This window comes from Colletotrichum paranaense, assembly GCF_030867605.1.
Source record: "Colletotrichum paranaense strain IMI 384185 chromosome Unknown Scaffold_4.1, whole genome shotgun sequence".
NCBI lineage: Eukaryota > Fungi > Ascomycota > Sordariomycetes > Glomerellales > Glomerellaceae > Colletotrichum > Colletotrichum paranaense.
In genome coordinates, this window is record NW_026848962.1 from 2,463,662 (window position 1) to 2,475,797 (window position 12,136).

Sequence of the window (12,136 nt, forward strand, 5' to 3'; positions counted from 1 at the left end):
CTTGAGGATCTCATCGATAGCTCCATGAAGCCTGCTACAAAGTCACTGAAAACCGTTGCAAGATGACAATAGTGCCAAGAGCGTTGTGAATTTGGGATTCCAGATCTCGAGATCGGTGCTACCAACGATCAAAAGCAACCAGAATCAGCCATATTCCAGTCGTTTTGGAGTGGCATGAAGGTATCTAGAAATAAGTCTGGCTGACATTCCCCGTAACTCGGCTCAAAACCCAGAGTCATTGATACATCGTATGGTGCCGCACTTGTGCCGAAGCCAGCTTCTGAAAAGCCAAAGCCATTGGCTGTCAAATCTTGAGGCATCGGCATGTATGGCTGCGGGCCATGCTCCTTTGACATATCGGTCATCAGGAACTGCTGAGGTGTGACACCATCTGCGCCCACCCCTATTGCCGGCGCATTTGACTGGTACTCATCCCTGTCCTCTTCACCGTCTTGTTGGAATTTCAGTTTCCGAATCTCATCTGTGACGCTGTATTTTGAATAGACCTCCGTCACCGACCCTTGCGTACCTCTCTCCACACCAGGTTGTTGAGCCCCGGTCGCCTCGTTGTCGGATCCTGGCTGTTCGGCCTCCCAATTAGATCTGAGCGGGCTGGAGTCCCCAGAGTCACGCTCCACATCGTGTATGAGATCTGCAATTCCACCTCGCAAAAGCTTGGTGGTGGGGTATATCTCAGCTGGCGTCTCCAGAATATCTGAGCACGCCTTCAGTTTGGATATCAAGACATCCTTGGGCAAGTTGGCGAACTGGCTTGATCCAAGCCGTGATATGACACGGGCAGAGTGGAAAGTACACATCACCAAGGCCGGATCTGTGATAAAAATGTCTCTCCCCATTTCATTCACTGTTGCCATGATATTCGCAACAGCAAGCGCATGCTGGAGACACTTGTCTCTGCAGAAAGAGACCAAGTCCTGAGGCAGAGTTTGCAACTCTTCCACGGGGAGACCTTCCCGAAAGCCCGGTATCGTAAACCTGTACATATCGCATTGGCACTGATGCCACCATGTATGGAACATGACGAAAGGGGTGCGTTGTGGGGTGTAGGCTCGGAGAAAGAGGTTCTTTTTGTCGAATGCAAATTGCGGCGGTAGCGAACGGCGCAGCGCATCGAGTTCGTCCACAAGTCCTTTGAGGAGCGAAACACATTCAACTAAGGGCTTCCGATGATGTGTGATTGTGTGCGATAACCTAAATAGACTGGTTAGCTTGGGGCCGACAGACCGTCAAGGCAGCAATAAAATCTTGATACTGTACCTTTGTATTCGATCTCGAATGTCGAGGACTCGGATATTATACGCCATCAGACCTAGCTCCAGAGAACATTGATTTTCCGGGGGCTTCAGAGGTTCTGTCATTACAGGAATATCCAGAGTAAAAGATCGCTCGTGGCAGGGAAGTTGCAGGTGTATTGTTTCCTTCGGACACCCGGTGAATTCTGTTCTTCCGCTGGAGTAAAGCGTCTCCATGGTGTAGATCCCCCACATGAGACGCCGGCGACGCTCTTGAGTAAGGAAGCTTAGGCGGCCATCTTCATAGTTGAGTCGCATCATGAATGCTAGTCTTGCTGCAAGGCAAGCAGATACTAGCATTTTACTAAATCGACGAGCGATGATGTGGTCCAGTGTAGTGAGCATAAGTGCCTCGATATCCGACATGGAAGGCTCACTGAGCCGCATAAAGAGCTGCATCTCCGACTCTTGGATCCAGCTAGTCGCTTGTTGCAGACGGTTACTGTCCCCTGATGCAATATAGCGCGTTGTCAGACCACACATTGCCTTCAGAAGGCGCGGGTTGTATGTGTCCTGTGCCCAGCTTTGACAGAAGGTTGCTTTGTGGATGAAGCCATAGCAGGGTATTGGATAGACAAAGTCGAAGAAAGCATCGATGTGTTGCTTGATGATTGTCTTGTTCGAGTTCAACTCACTACATAACAGGACATATTTCAGTAAACTTCAGCACACAGGGAATTGCCAAGTAGACTTGCAAGGGACTCAACTTACAACCCAAGTGACGAGGCTGGGGAATGCGCAACGGAGGAATCTCGATTCATAGATGAAGTTCTATTTTCCATGCTGTTTTCCGAACCACCACGCACTGTAGCAGGTGGTTGGTGTCGGAGATCCGAATTTGGGTTTCTGGTTGATGAAGACTTAGACACATCTGGGTACTGGCAGTCCACACCGCGATGAGAGCATCGCCGACATGAGGGCTGCGTGCCACAGCACTTTGTCTTCTTGTCACGACATTGTATGCAAGCAGTACGCACGCGACGCTTCTCCAGCCTCAGATGGCTTGGGTCACTGCTGCTAGGAGTCGAAGAATTTGCAGCATCCGGCAACTGATCAGGTGCTGCAAAGGAGCAATGAAACTTGAGCCGACGACAATTTTCGCAACCTCCAGGTGCGCCGTCACATCGGACCTATCGGCTACGGGTTAGGGGACCCTCTTCCCGAAGGACCGCGGCAGGGAGACTCCGGGTGCAAGTTGACCGCGACTTACCTTGCGGTTCCGGCACTGGAAACATATCTGCAACCCTTTTCGGGGCCGACCCGAAGCGCGATATGGATTAGGCGTCTCCATGTTCGAGTCTTACCCGCAGTATTTTCTGATCAAAAGAGTGAAGATGCATAAGGTCGGGGGACGGGGTGGGAAGTCGGGGGAAGAAGAGGTGACATGTCTTCCGCCCGAGTTCCGCGTTGATTTCGTCTTTCTCGCATCCGCCCGAGTTCCGGGCCCCGGGGGCCACCCTAGTTGGACGCCAAAATCCCAAGCGGGCGGTCACCGGGTTCCTCACCCGCAAAAGATTTTCGTTCTGGACTCTCTGCTGGTACGCTGGGTCGCTCCGTCGCAGCGTGGCTTTCTCCATTCCTCCACTCACCTCCAGGAATTCGTCCCTAGCGCCGTGAACGGCTTGCTTCCCCAGTGGGTTCCCCAAGTTGGGGAAACCTCCTCGGCCATGTGTTGGTTCGTCTCGTGCGTCTGATCGGACGACTCTATTGCCAGTGAAAGGGGTGATTAGCTCAGATCAACGGGGAGTCCTGGCTCCACTTGACAGGGAACGACGTAGTAACGTAATAACCACGAGGCGTAGAGTTTGATTCCTTCAACGCGTCTGAATACATAAAGACCGGGCAAAGAATGCATCGCCAATTTCAGCCCGAGCACCCTGTCACTTGAGGCAAGGAGCTGAGGTTATTCGAACAGTCGCACAAAGATCTCCGAGGTCTCACTTTCGCGATGGCGCCCAACCGAATCCTTAAACATTTCAACGGCACCCTGGCTGCGGCCTTTACCGTAATTGCCGTCTCGACCTTCAACTATGGCTTCGATAACGCCGGCTACTCAACAACACAGGCGATGGACGCGTTCCAGCGCCAGTTTGGCGACCAGAACCCCACAACTGGCAAGTGGAAGCTTCCCACCGGCTGGCTCGCCTTGTTCAACAGTCTCAACTACATCGGCTTCGCGGCCGGGGTCATCATCGGTAGCCTCGTCAGTGCTCGCTGGGGTCGCCGGTGGTGCATGTTTGGAATGAGTGCGTGGGCCGTCATCCCTGCAACAATCGCGATTACTTCAAGTACCCGAGAGCAGATCATGGCTGCACGCATTCTGAACTGTAAGCGGTTTCTCCCTCGTCCTGCATCAGAGTTGCTGACTGGAGCATGCAGACATCTACGTTGGTATGGAACTCGCTGTGGTCCCAGTGTATCAGTCTGAGATTGTCCCCTCGGAGATTCGTGGTTTTGCAGTCGGCTCCTACCAATTCAGTCTGATGGTAAGCTTTTTGTCTCCAGTCAGTGAAGTAGTTAAGGTAACAGGCCTGCTCAACTAACAATTTTTTGTCCAGTTTGGCACTCTGATTGTCAACTCTATCTGCAGAGGAACCAGCACCCTGGATGGCAATGCATCTTGGCGGATTCCGATGGGCTTATTCTATGTCATTCCTGTCATCGTCATGGGCCTGATCTTCTTCATCCCCGAGGTAAGCATATGTCGACCACAACCCCCCATGCGATAGACTGCACCTACTGACTTTCATTCAAGTCACCTCGCTGGTTGTTGACCCAGGACAGAGTCGAAGAAGCCCAAATTTCCTTAAGGAAACTCCGAGCCGGCACTATCTCTGACTCCGAGATCGATGAACAGTTCGCTGCCCTCCAGTACGCTTTGAAACAGGAAGTCGAACAAGGAAACTATATGGAACTCTTCAAGGGTGTCAACTTGAAGAGAACTGGTATCGTGATGGCCATGAACTTTTTCCAGCAAGCGACCGGGCAGGCTTTCGCCTCTACCTACGGTGCAATCTTCATCAAGGACATTGGCACCGTTAACCCCTTTACCATGACCATCATCAACGCCGTCGTAAACCTTTGCATGGTCTTCGTCGGACTCTACCTGAATGATCGTGTGGGACGTCGGTATGTAGATCTCTACCACAGACCGTCTCTGTCGTGCCTTCTGGGCCATAAGTGTACTAATCTCATAAACTCATAGACCTCTCCTCCTGATCGGTGCAGTTTGGCAATTTGCCGCCATTGTAACCATGGGCTCCCTGGGTACAGTGGCCGAACCATCATTCGCCGTCAAAACGAGCATCGTGGCCATGCTAACGATCTTTGCCGCCGGCTACGTCTTTGCATGGGCGCCTCTGAACTACGTCGTTACGACCGAGATTCCGGCCCTCCGACTGCGCGACGCCTCTCAACGAACGGCGTCAATGGTCAACGTCTTGGCCAACTTCCTCGTCAACTTCAGCATCCCATACCTGCTCTATACTCCCGGCGCAGGATTAGGTTCGAAAGTCGGTTTCATCTTTGCGGGAATCCTGGTGCTGGCGCTTGTCTTTACGTGGTTCTGCATCCCCGAATGCAAGGGCAAGTCTCTCGAACAGATCGACCGGATGTTCAACGAAGGGGTCCCGCTGCGCAAATTCGGCAAGTACAAGGCGGAGGACATGTTTCAGGCTACGCCAGAAGACGGCGAAAAGGCCGGGGTTGTTGTGACCGCAAGACACACGGAGAAGGCGTAACGAGGAAGGAAGCCTGTGGTGTTATATTCAGCGGTCACTCGATGATCTCAATTTCTGAACCAAGAGCGAAACTCAGGGGCATACATATCCCACGTTGCCAGATCTCAATGTTGTTCAAAACTGTGCTGTGCCGGCCCCTTCATCAACCGACGAGAGGCTCAGCCCCCATGTAGGGGCTCTTTTCTCTTGCTAGTCGAAAAATACTTCTAGCCAGAATCCAAATTTGGTAGCAGAATTTGGTTGATTGTGGCCACAAAAAGGCTGGGTTGTTTCATAGTGCGGTCTCATTAACCTTTTTGAGAATTGTTTCGAGAATTCTATCCTCGAGGATTCACAGGGGAGTTCACACCAGAGTCCTGTTGGTTCGGTCAACGCGGAGTAACCTGCCCGTTGCGGTCCAGCCCGAGGCGGCCCGACACGGCGGTAAGAACCCATTTCTATTGACTGCATTCAAAATGTGGTTACATCGGCGTGGCCGATTCCAGGATCGCGCTCAGCTCGTTTCGCGACCACTATCTTGGGTCTCTTGGGGTAGATAAGCATTCGTTGGTTGATGAACTAGATTGGTTCGTTCCTGGCCTCCTTAAAGGCCCCTCATCCAACCTGCTACCAACAACATGGTGCCATTCGACTTCAAACAACCCCTGCATTCAGAATCGGCCGCTACATCTCAATTGAGGTGGTGATTCAATCATCGTCCACTTCGATTGCTCAACGTTGCTTCACAATGCCAAGATCATAGCCCTCACGCCACGTACCTGCAATGAATCTGCCTCGTCGAGTCAACTTCACTGGCCCAAAATGCCAAGTGTTATTGATAGAATCTTACCCCTAGGCCTACTAACATTGGCAGTCACAGGAAAATGGGCGTTGAGATTCTTCTCCTTTTTTTTAGTATAAAGATATCTTAACTTGTCTTAGTCTCATTCCCGCTGTGTTTTGTGTTGATGAACACGCACAGCAAGTCTTCACAGCACACCAAAATCGTCATATCTCGTCTCATCTTTCACTCTCATCAACCGGTAACTTATCACTCCTTTTTTACAGTAACCCTATTCAATTGAGCATGGCTCGGCCAACAACCTTCACAACCCTCACAACCGCGCCTGGCTTGTTCGAGTTCGGACGCAAGTTGTCAGGTTTGCCCATATCTCCAGTTGGGACCTACCCCGAGTCGCAGGGTGCCGAGTCGCAGGTCGACTATGCCGCCGGCTCTGGAGCTGTGTCTCCATGCTACGACAACAGTCACTATCAAGACAAAGCTGATCTAATACCCGAGAATCCATTCGATAGTGAGAGCAGCAGGGTCCTGTTCGATGCCATTGACAAGCTTCAATCCTGTGGAGTCAGCCAAGAGCTGGCCATTCCTCAGGTAAGATCAGCCTATCCCCCAGCACCTTATTAAAGCTTGCAAGTTGATCTGTATCTCAGCTGGTCATTGTCGGTGGTCAATCCACCGGGAAGTCGTCACTACTCCAGAGCTTGACCGATATTCCCTTTCCAGTCGGTTCAGGCTGCTGCACTCGCTTCGCAACAAGGATCGTATCTCGGAGAACCGCGCCTGGAAGTCGTACCTCCGTCAAGGTGACAATCGTAGAGCCTGATGTTACCGACAAGTTTGGCTATCCACCGGATGATACGTACAAAGAATTCCCGCCTTATGTAACTGATCATCTTGGCGCCGAAGAGTTTACGCAGCTTATGGAAACTGTAAGCCCTGTCCAATCCTTCATGTTTCTTACGCGGCGCCATCTCTTACAAACACTGTAGATCACCACCAAGTACATGGGCATCAAGAGAGGCAAAGGACATGCGACGAAAAACTTTGCCTCTCAAGTTCTTCGGATAGAACTTTCAGGCCCTTCCCGATCACATTTTAGCATTCTTGACGTACCTGGCATCTTCTCTTATGCTCATGATGTCAATGAGGATGAAGAGCATGGTGTGAGACAGATGGTCGAGGAGTACATGAGACAAACAGCGAACATTGTCATGTCAGTTGATACTCGCGGTTTGGCCATTCATAAGGCTGATGAGTAGCAGTTGCGTGGCCGCCGCTACGGCTGATTTGTCTACGCAAGAGATCTTCAAGATGGCCGCCAATTTTGTCGACAAAAGTCGTCTTGTTGGAGTCTTCACTAAGTGTGACAGGCTGGAGAATCCAAACGAGGTAAGCTGCGACTGAGACTTCGTGTTACTGGAAGTCTACTAATCCTCATCAGGTCATTGACATCGCAAGTGGATATGGTAAAGACTCTTCAAGATCTATGAAGGACGGCTGGTTTGTAGTGAGAAATCGATCCGAAGCCGACGATGAAGAGCTTGATTTCAAAGAAGCTGAACGCAAACTCTTCAGTCGCTCGCCTTGGGATAGGGTCCCGGAAACTCGACGAGGCTCCGTACAGCTTCAGAAATACCTCGGCAATCTTCTTTGCGCTCAAATTCGAGGAAACTTTCCCGCGATTCAAGAGTCAGTCCGGAAGTTGCTCTCGGATGCCAAAGACAGCAGGAAGAGCCTAGGAGAACCTCGTCCAAGTCATAGTCTACGTCAGCAGTACATCAGGGATGTGGTCGAGAAGTACCACACTGTTGCGACAAAGACTCTGAAGAGTCCCGGATCATTGACCAAAGACAGTCTACGGGTCAGAGGACTCGTTCGTCGCGCAAACGAAAGCTTCACCGCTCAAATGCTTGCACGCGGGCATACGCACACCTTTGAAGACCATGGAGTTGACCCCATAGCCCAGCTCTCCGACACGATCACCTTATGGTCAAATCCTCAACCAACCACAGTTCCGACACCAACTGGGCACGAGCAAGTTACTACACCACCAGCAACACCGCCAACGAAGCGACATGCTCCGCCGTCTCAACAGCCTATCAAAACACAGTCTGTCCACGCCGCGTCCTTCGTGGACGAAATCCGTAAGCAGCTTCATATTTGGCAGACAACAGAACTCCCCGGGATGGTGAATACAGAGGTCATCCAGATTCTCTACAAAGCGCAATCAGAGAAGTGGCAACAGATTGCAGAACATCACATTGAGAACATAGCCAATGATGTAGAAAGGGCCTCAAATTCGATTCTCGAAGAAGTTTGTTCGCCCAACAATTGCTCGAAAACTCTGTATGAGGAGCTGGCACGAGCTCTTACCCACTTTCAGCAAGAAGCCAAGCAAAAAGCCCTGCGAGAGCTCAAAGAGCACTGCCGACGCGAGAGAGAAGCTCACCTCCAGACAACAGACGCAAGGTTTCACGAAAGGCTGCAGGCTCTACGCACTGTTCGACTTCTCAAAGCGATTGGCGCCAGCTTCGCTTCATTCGAAGTTCTGGACCTGAGCAGCTCCAGGACTCTCTTCCATCAATTACACCACTCAATCGAGGGCAACATGGTTAATGATGTGCATGACGTTGTTAAAGTTTACTACGAAGTAAGACGAGCCCCTTGCAAAGCCACATCTTAAGAAGTTTCTAACACGTCTTCCAGCTTTCTCTCGAGGCCTTCATCAGATACACCACCAACGATATTGTCGAAGATTTCGTATCTTTCTCCAAGGGGCCCCTTTTGGGATTGTCCACGGACTGGGTCTTCACGTTGACTGATGAAGAAGTTCACAGGCTCGCTCGCGAGGATGACGAGACAATGGAGAGACGTTCGCACTATGACGGAGTCATTGAGAAGCTGCAAACTGCGCATGAAATAGCCGAGAAGGCTAGAATTCAGACTCGGAATCTTGGGGACATGTGAGCTTACCTCACTGGGTGCTCGAGAGACTCGAAAGCCGTGATCATAGTGTATGATAGAAGTTGGCTTCCAGGTGTTAGGAGATTGATAGTTCAGATCCATCGATTTCTCCCGTTTTCTATACACTTCTCAAGCATACATATCAAGCCTGATTATCCGTAACAATTTGGTGTATCTCACTTAAAGAACACGAATCAACAGTCTGGGATGGTATTACTAGCGAAGACGCACCTAAAGCAGGAATGGCTTCTCTTGCATAAGTCTAGAACGAACACCCTGTGCGGATCCTGACTCACTTGCCCAGAAGTACGGTACCTAGATTCGCCAACCGTCGCGAACCCTGCTTCTGGATGGCCCCGAGTCAACGTGGTTCCCCATGGGGTTCGTCACGATCCATGATGAAAAGGCCCAGATAGAGTTTTCCGGTGGCGTGTTACCCGGGCCGGAGAGTCAAGTGAAGAGTTGCGGAAAATCGGCTAGAAATTGGACCCCTGGTAGCCGCAAAGATGCAACCAACAAAAGAAGTAGTGCATCAGGAACGCAGCCGCTTACGGATACAGGTTGGGAGGCCGAAGCGGCGCATGAGCGGTTGCACATTCCTGTCCGGGATTTCCTCTTGGGGCAAGCCGAGACTGAGACCGTGCAAAGAAACAAAAGAGACTCTTGTCAGGACCCGGTTAGAGATGAGATGGCGTGGTTTATGGTGGTCCAGGTTGTCTAGTTGCGTCGCAATAGTGCCTTTTTTGCATTCCGGGGACAGGGACGGCAAAATCCTGGGGGACATGCGGGGTAAAGTTTACGGAGCAACCATCAAGAAGTAGTGTGTCTGAGGCTCGCGAGGCCGGACAGCACTCCGCCGGTGGCTGACTGATTGATTTGATGGTCGGATTCCTGCAGTCGGCAATACCAGTCTGCTGAACGGGTGAATTTGGATCTTGGCGACTACTGAATCCAAAGTGTAAAGTTTGGTTTTGCCTCCGAGTCAAACCCGGGAGTTGCTGTAAGCGCTACCTCAGCCTGCTGGCAACTCCGGGCAACGTCCGGAGGGCAAACTGGAACCAATGTTGTTCGAGTGGCAATGGACTAACTGACGTCGACGGCAATAGCTAATCCCGAGACACGGCAGTATCAATCAAGAGGCGTTACGAACGTTGGTCACGATCAAAGCAGACGAGACGTAGCTTCATGGTATTTGGATAATTGAATCATTTGTTGTGGTATCTATGCTTGAATCTAGATAAACTAGGTAGTGGTATCTCAACAACAGTCGAAGTCCTACAGACTTCATAAGAGAATAGGAATTAATGACATCGGATATCAATCCGTGCCCAATTTGAGAAGGCCGGAAACTGCCCGGCAAAGGACATAATTCGTAGAGATGGGGTATATCGGTTTTGAGCCACCCTGGCCAAGTTCCGCATCCCGACCAGGGGACTCAAGTGCGCAATCTTGAGGGCGGGAATGAACCGCAAATTAAGACTTCTCCTCCTTCTCAACGTTCTGGGTCTCCTCGTCCTGGCGCGCCCACAGCCCGTTAGGCTCACCACTGCTGGTGCTGCCCTCGCGACGGTTCTCGCGGGTGGTGGCGTGACCAGTCTCCTTAGCGTCGTCGTAGGTGATGAGAAGCTCGCCGTTCTTGCCGTAGCGGTGAGGCTCTTTGCGGGCGACGTCGACGACGTCGAAGGCACCCTTGAGTCCGGGGGAGGCCTTAGCAAAGATGGAGTCCATTTCTTCAAGAGAGCGGTAGGCGGTCTCGGGGAAGAAGAAGTAGGTGACAGGAACGATGATGGCGTTGATGATGGCGAAGATGGTGTAAGTGTGGTGCTTAATGGAGTCGAAGGCGACAGGAGTAATCATGACGACCTGTAGTTCCAACGTTAGTGTTGACTCGATAGTAAGTAGGCTCGGAAAGAAACGTACCATAAAGTTAAAGATCCAGTTGGCGGAAGTAGAGAGAGCGTTGGCGGGAGCACGAATACGCAGGGGAACGATCTCGGCGGGGTAGAGCCAGGTCATGCCGAGCCAGCCAACGGCGAAGAAGGTGTTGAAGACGAAGAGGAAGACAATTCCAGTGATCTGGCAGGCGTAGGTCTTCTGGGAGTTCACACCAGCAAGGATAGCCATCGTAGCAGCCTGACCAACAGCGCCGAAGAGCATGAGCTTGCGGCGACCAACGCGCTCGACGAGGAAGACGGCGGGCCAAGAAGCAATGAAGTACTCGGTACCGTTGAGAGCAGCCAGCAAGTGAGCCATGAAGCGGGTCATGCCGAGGTTGGAGTAGATGACGGCGGCGTAGTAGGTGATCAGGTTGATACCGCAAATCTGCTGGAACATCTGGTTGACGTAGCCGAGAGCGGCGCGATGGAAGTTGCGGTTCTTGTCCATGGTGAAGAGGTCGCGGAAGCTGCCCTTGGACATCTCTTCGACCGTCTCCTTCATGACAATGTACTCATTCTTACAGTATTGATCGTCCTCTGGCAGATCGGCGATGGCGGCGATAACCTCTTTGGCCTCCTGATCACGGTTCTTGAGAATCAACCAGCGAGGAGACTCGGGCAGGTTCCAAACAAAGGCGAGGATGAAGAGACAGAAGAGAATCTGCAGAGCCAGGGGGAAACGCCATGCGACAGAGCCGGGGGCAAATGACATGCCGAGGTCGATCCAGTACGAGATCATGATACCACCGCTGATGAGAGCACCCTCAATCATGACGAGCTTGCCGCGCTTGTGCGATGAGCAAGTCTCAGATTGCCAGGTAGGGACTGTTGATGTGTTGCCGCCGTTTCCAAGACCAGTAATGATACGTCCGATGATGAGATGCTCGATGGAGAATGCAGAAGCCTGGAGAGCAGCTCCGATGACCATGATGGAGGTACCGAGGATAATCATACGCTTGCGACCAAGGGGGTTTCCGATGAAGATGGTGATAATGGCGCCGAGGAAGCAGCCGAGGTTGTAGGAGGCGACGGCAATACCTTGGTTGGTAGAGCGCATGCTCTTGATGTGAGGAAGAAGGCCGGCCTCTTCGGGGTTGATGGAAGGGAATTGGGACTGGAAGGCAGGCAGAGTGAGAATACCACCAGTGACACCCTGGTCTGGATGAGAATGACAAGTTAGTCCATGTTGTTTGGCCGTTTCGGAGTCAAGTCCGTGATGTGAGATTGAAACCTACCATATCCGAAAAGCAAGAAATCACATCCTGCGATAATACTGATGGCCCAATTAAGGCTCTTGCCTCTGAGGCCGAAGTAGTTGAGCTTGCCCATCTTGGAGACTCTTTCACAGCGGACAGTATTGGATCGACGGGTTCCAAACAATGTCGAGGGCTGTAGGTCGTA

General features: G+C 51.6%; 4 protein-coding genes across 4 annotated transcripts; 2 read left to right on the top strand and 2 right to left on the bottom strand.

Moving 5' to 3' along the window:
* Nucleotides 1-128: 128 nt before the first annotated feature.
* Nucleotides 129-2,604, bottom strand: CPAR01_05829 (uncharacterized protein; the record flags this gene model as incomplete). Its single annotated transcript, XM_060490105.1, has 4 exons — nt 129-1,212; nt 1,279-1,947; nt 2,025-2,443; nt 2,524-2,604. The coding sequence occupies 4 exons, from the start codon at nt 2,602-2,604 to the stop codon at nt 129-131; spliced, it is 2,253 nt and encodes a 750-aa protein (XP_060351571.1).
* Nucleotides 2,605-3,261: 657 nt separating this feature from the next.
* On the top strand, nt 3,262-5,053 carry CPAR01_05830 (sugar transporter; the record flags this gene model as incomplete). Its single annotated transcript, XM_060490106.1, has 5 exons — nt 3,262-3,640; nt 3,693-3,799; nt 3,872-4,006; nt 4,069-4,442; nt 4,519-5,053. 5 exons carry the CDS (start codon nt 3,262-3,264, stop codon nt 5,051-5,053), a joined length of 1,530 nt encoding a protein of 509 aa, XP_060351572.1.
* A 1,066-nt stretch (nt 5,054-6,119) lies between these two features.
* CPAR01_05831 (vacuolar sorting protein VPS1) lies at nt 6,120-8,801 on the top strand (the record flags this gene model as incomplete). Its single annotated transcript, XM_060490107.1, has 6 exons — nt 6,120-6,425; nt 6,485-6,763; nt 6,824-7,047; nt 7,097-7,223; nt 7,276-8,484; nt 8,541-8,801. 6 exons carry the CDS (start codon nt 6,120-6,122, stop codon nt 8,799-8,801), a joined length of 2,406 nt encoding a protein of 801 aa, XP_060351573.1.
* A 1,470-nt stretch (nt 8,802-10,271) lies between these two features.
* CPAR01_05832 (uncharacterized protein) lies at nt 10,272-12,064 on the bottom strand (the record flags this gene model as incomplete). Its single annotated transcript, XM_060490108.1, has 3 exons — nt 10,272-10,661; nt 10,719-11,893; nt 11,971-12,064. 3 exons carry the CDS (start codon nt 12,062-12,064, stop codon nt 10,272-10,274), a joined length of 1,659 nt encoding a protein of 552 aa, XP_060351574.1.
* Nucleotides 12,065-12,136: the final 72 nt, after the last annotated feature.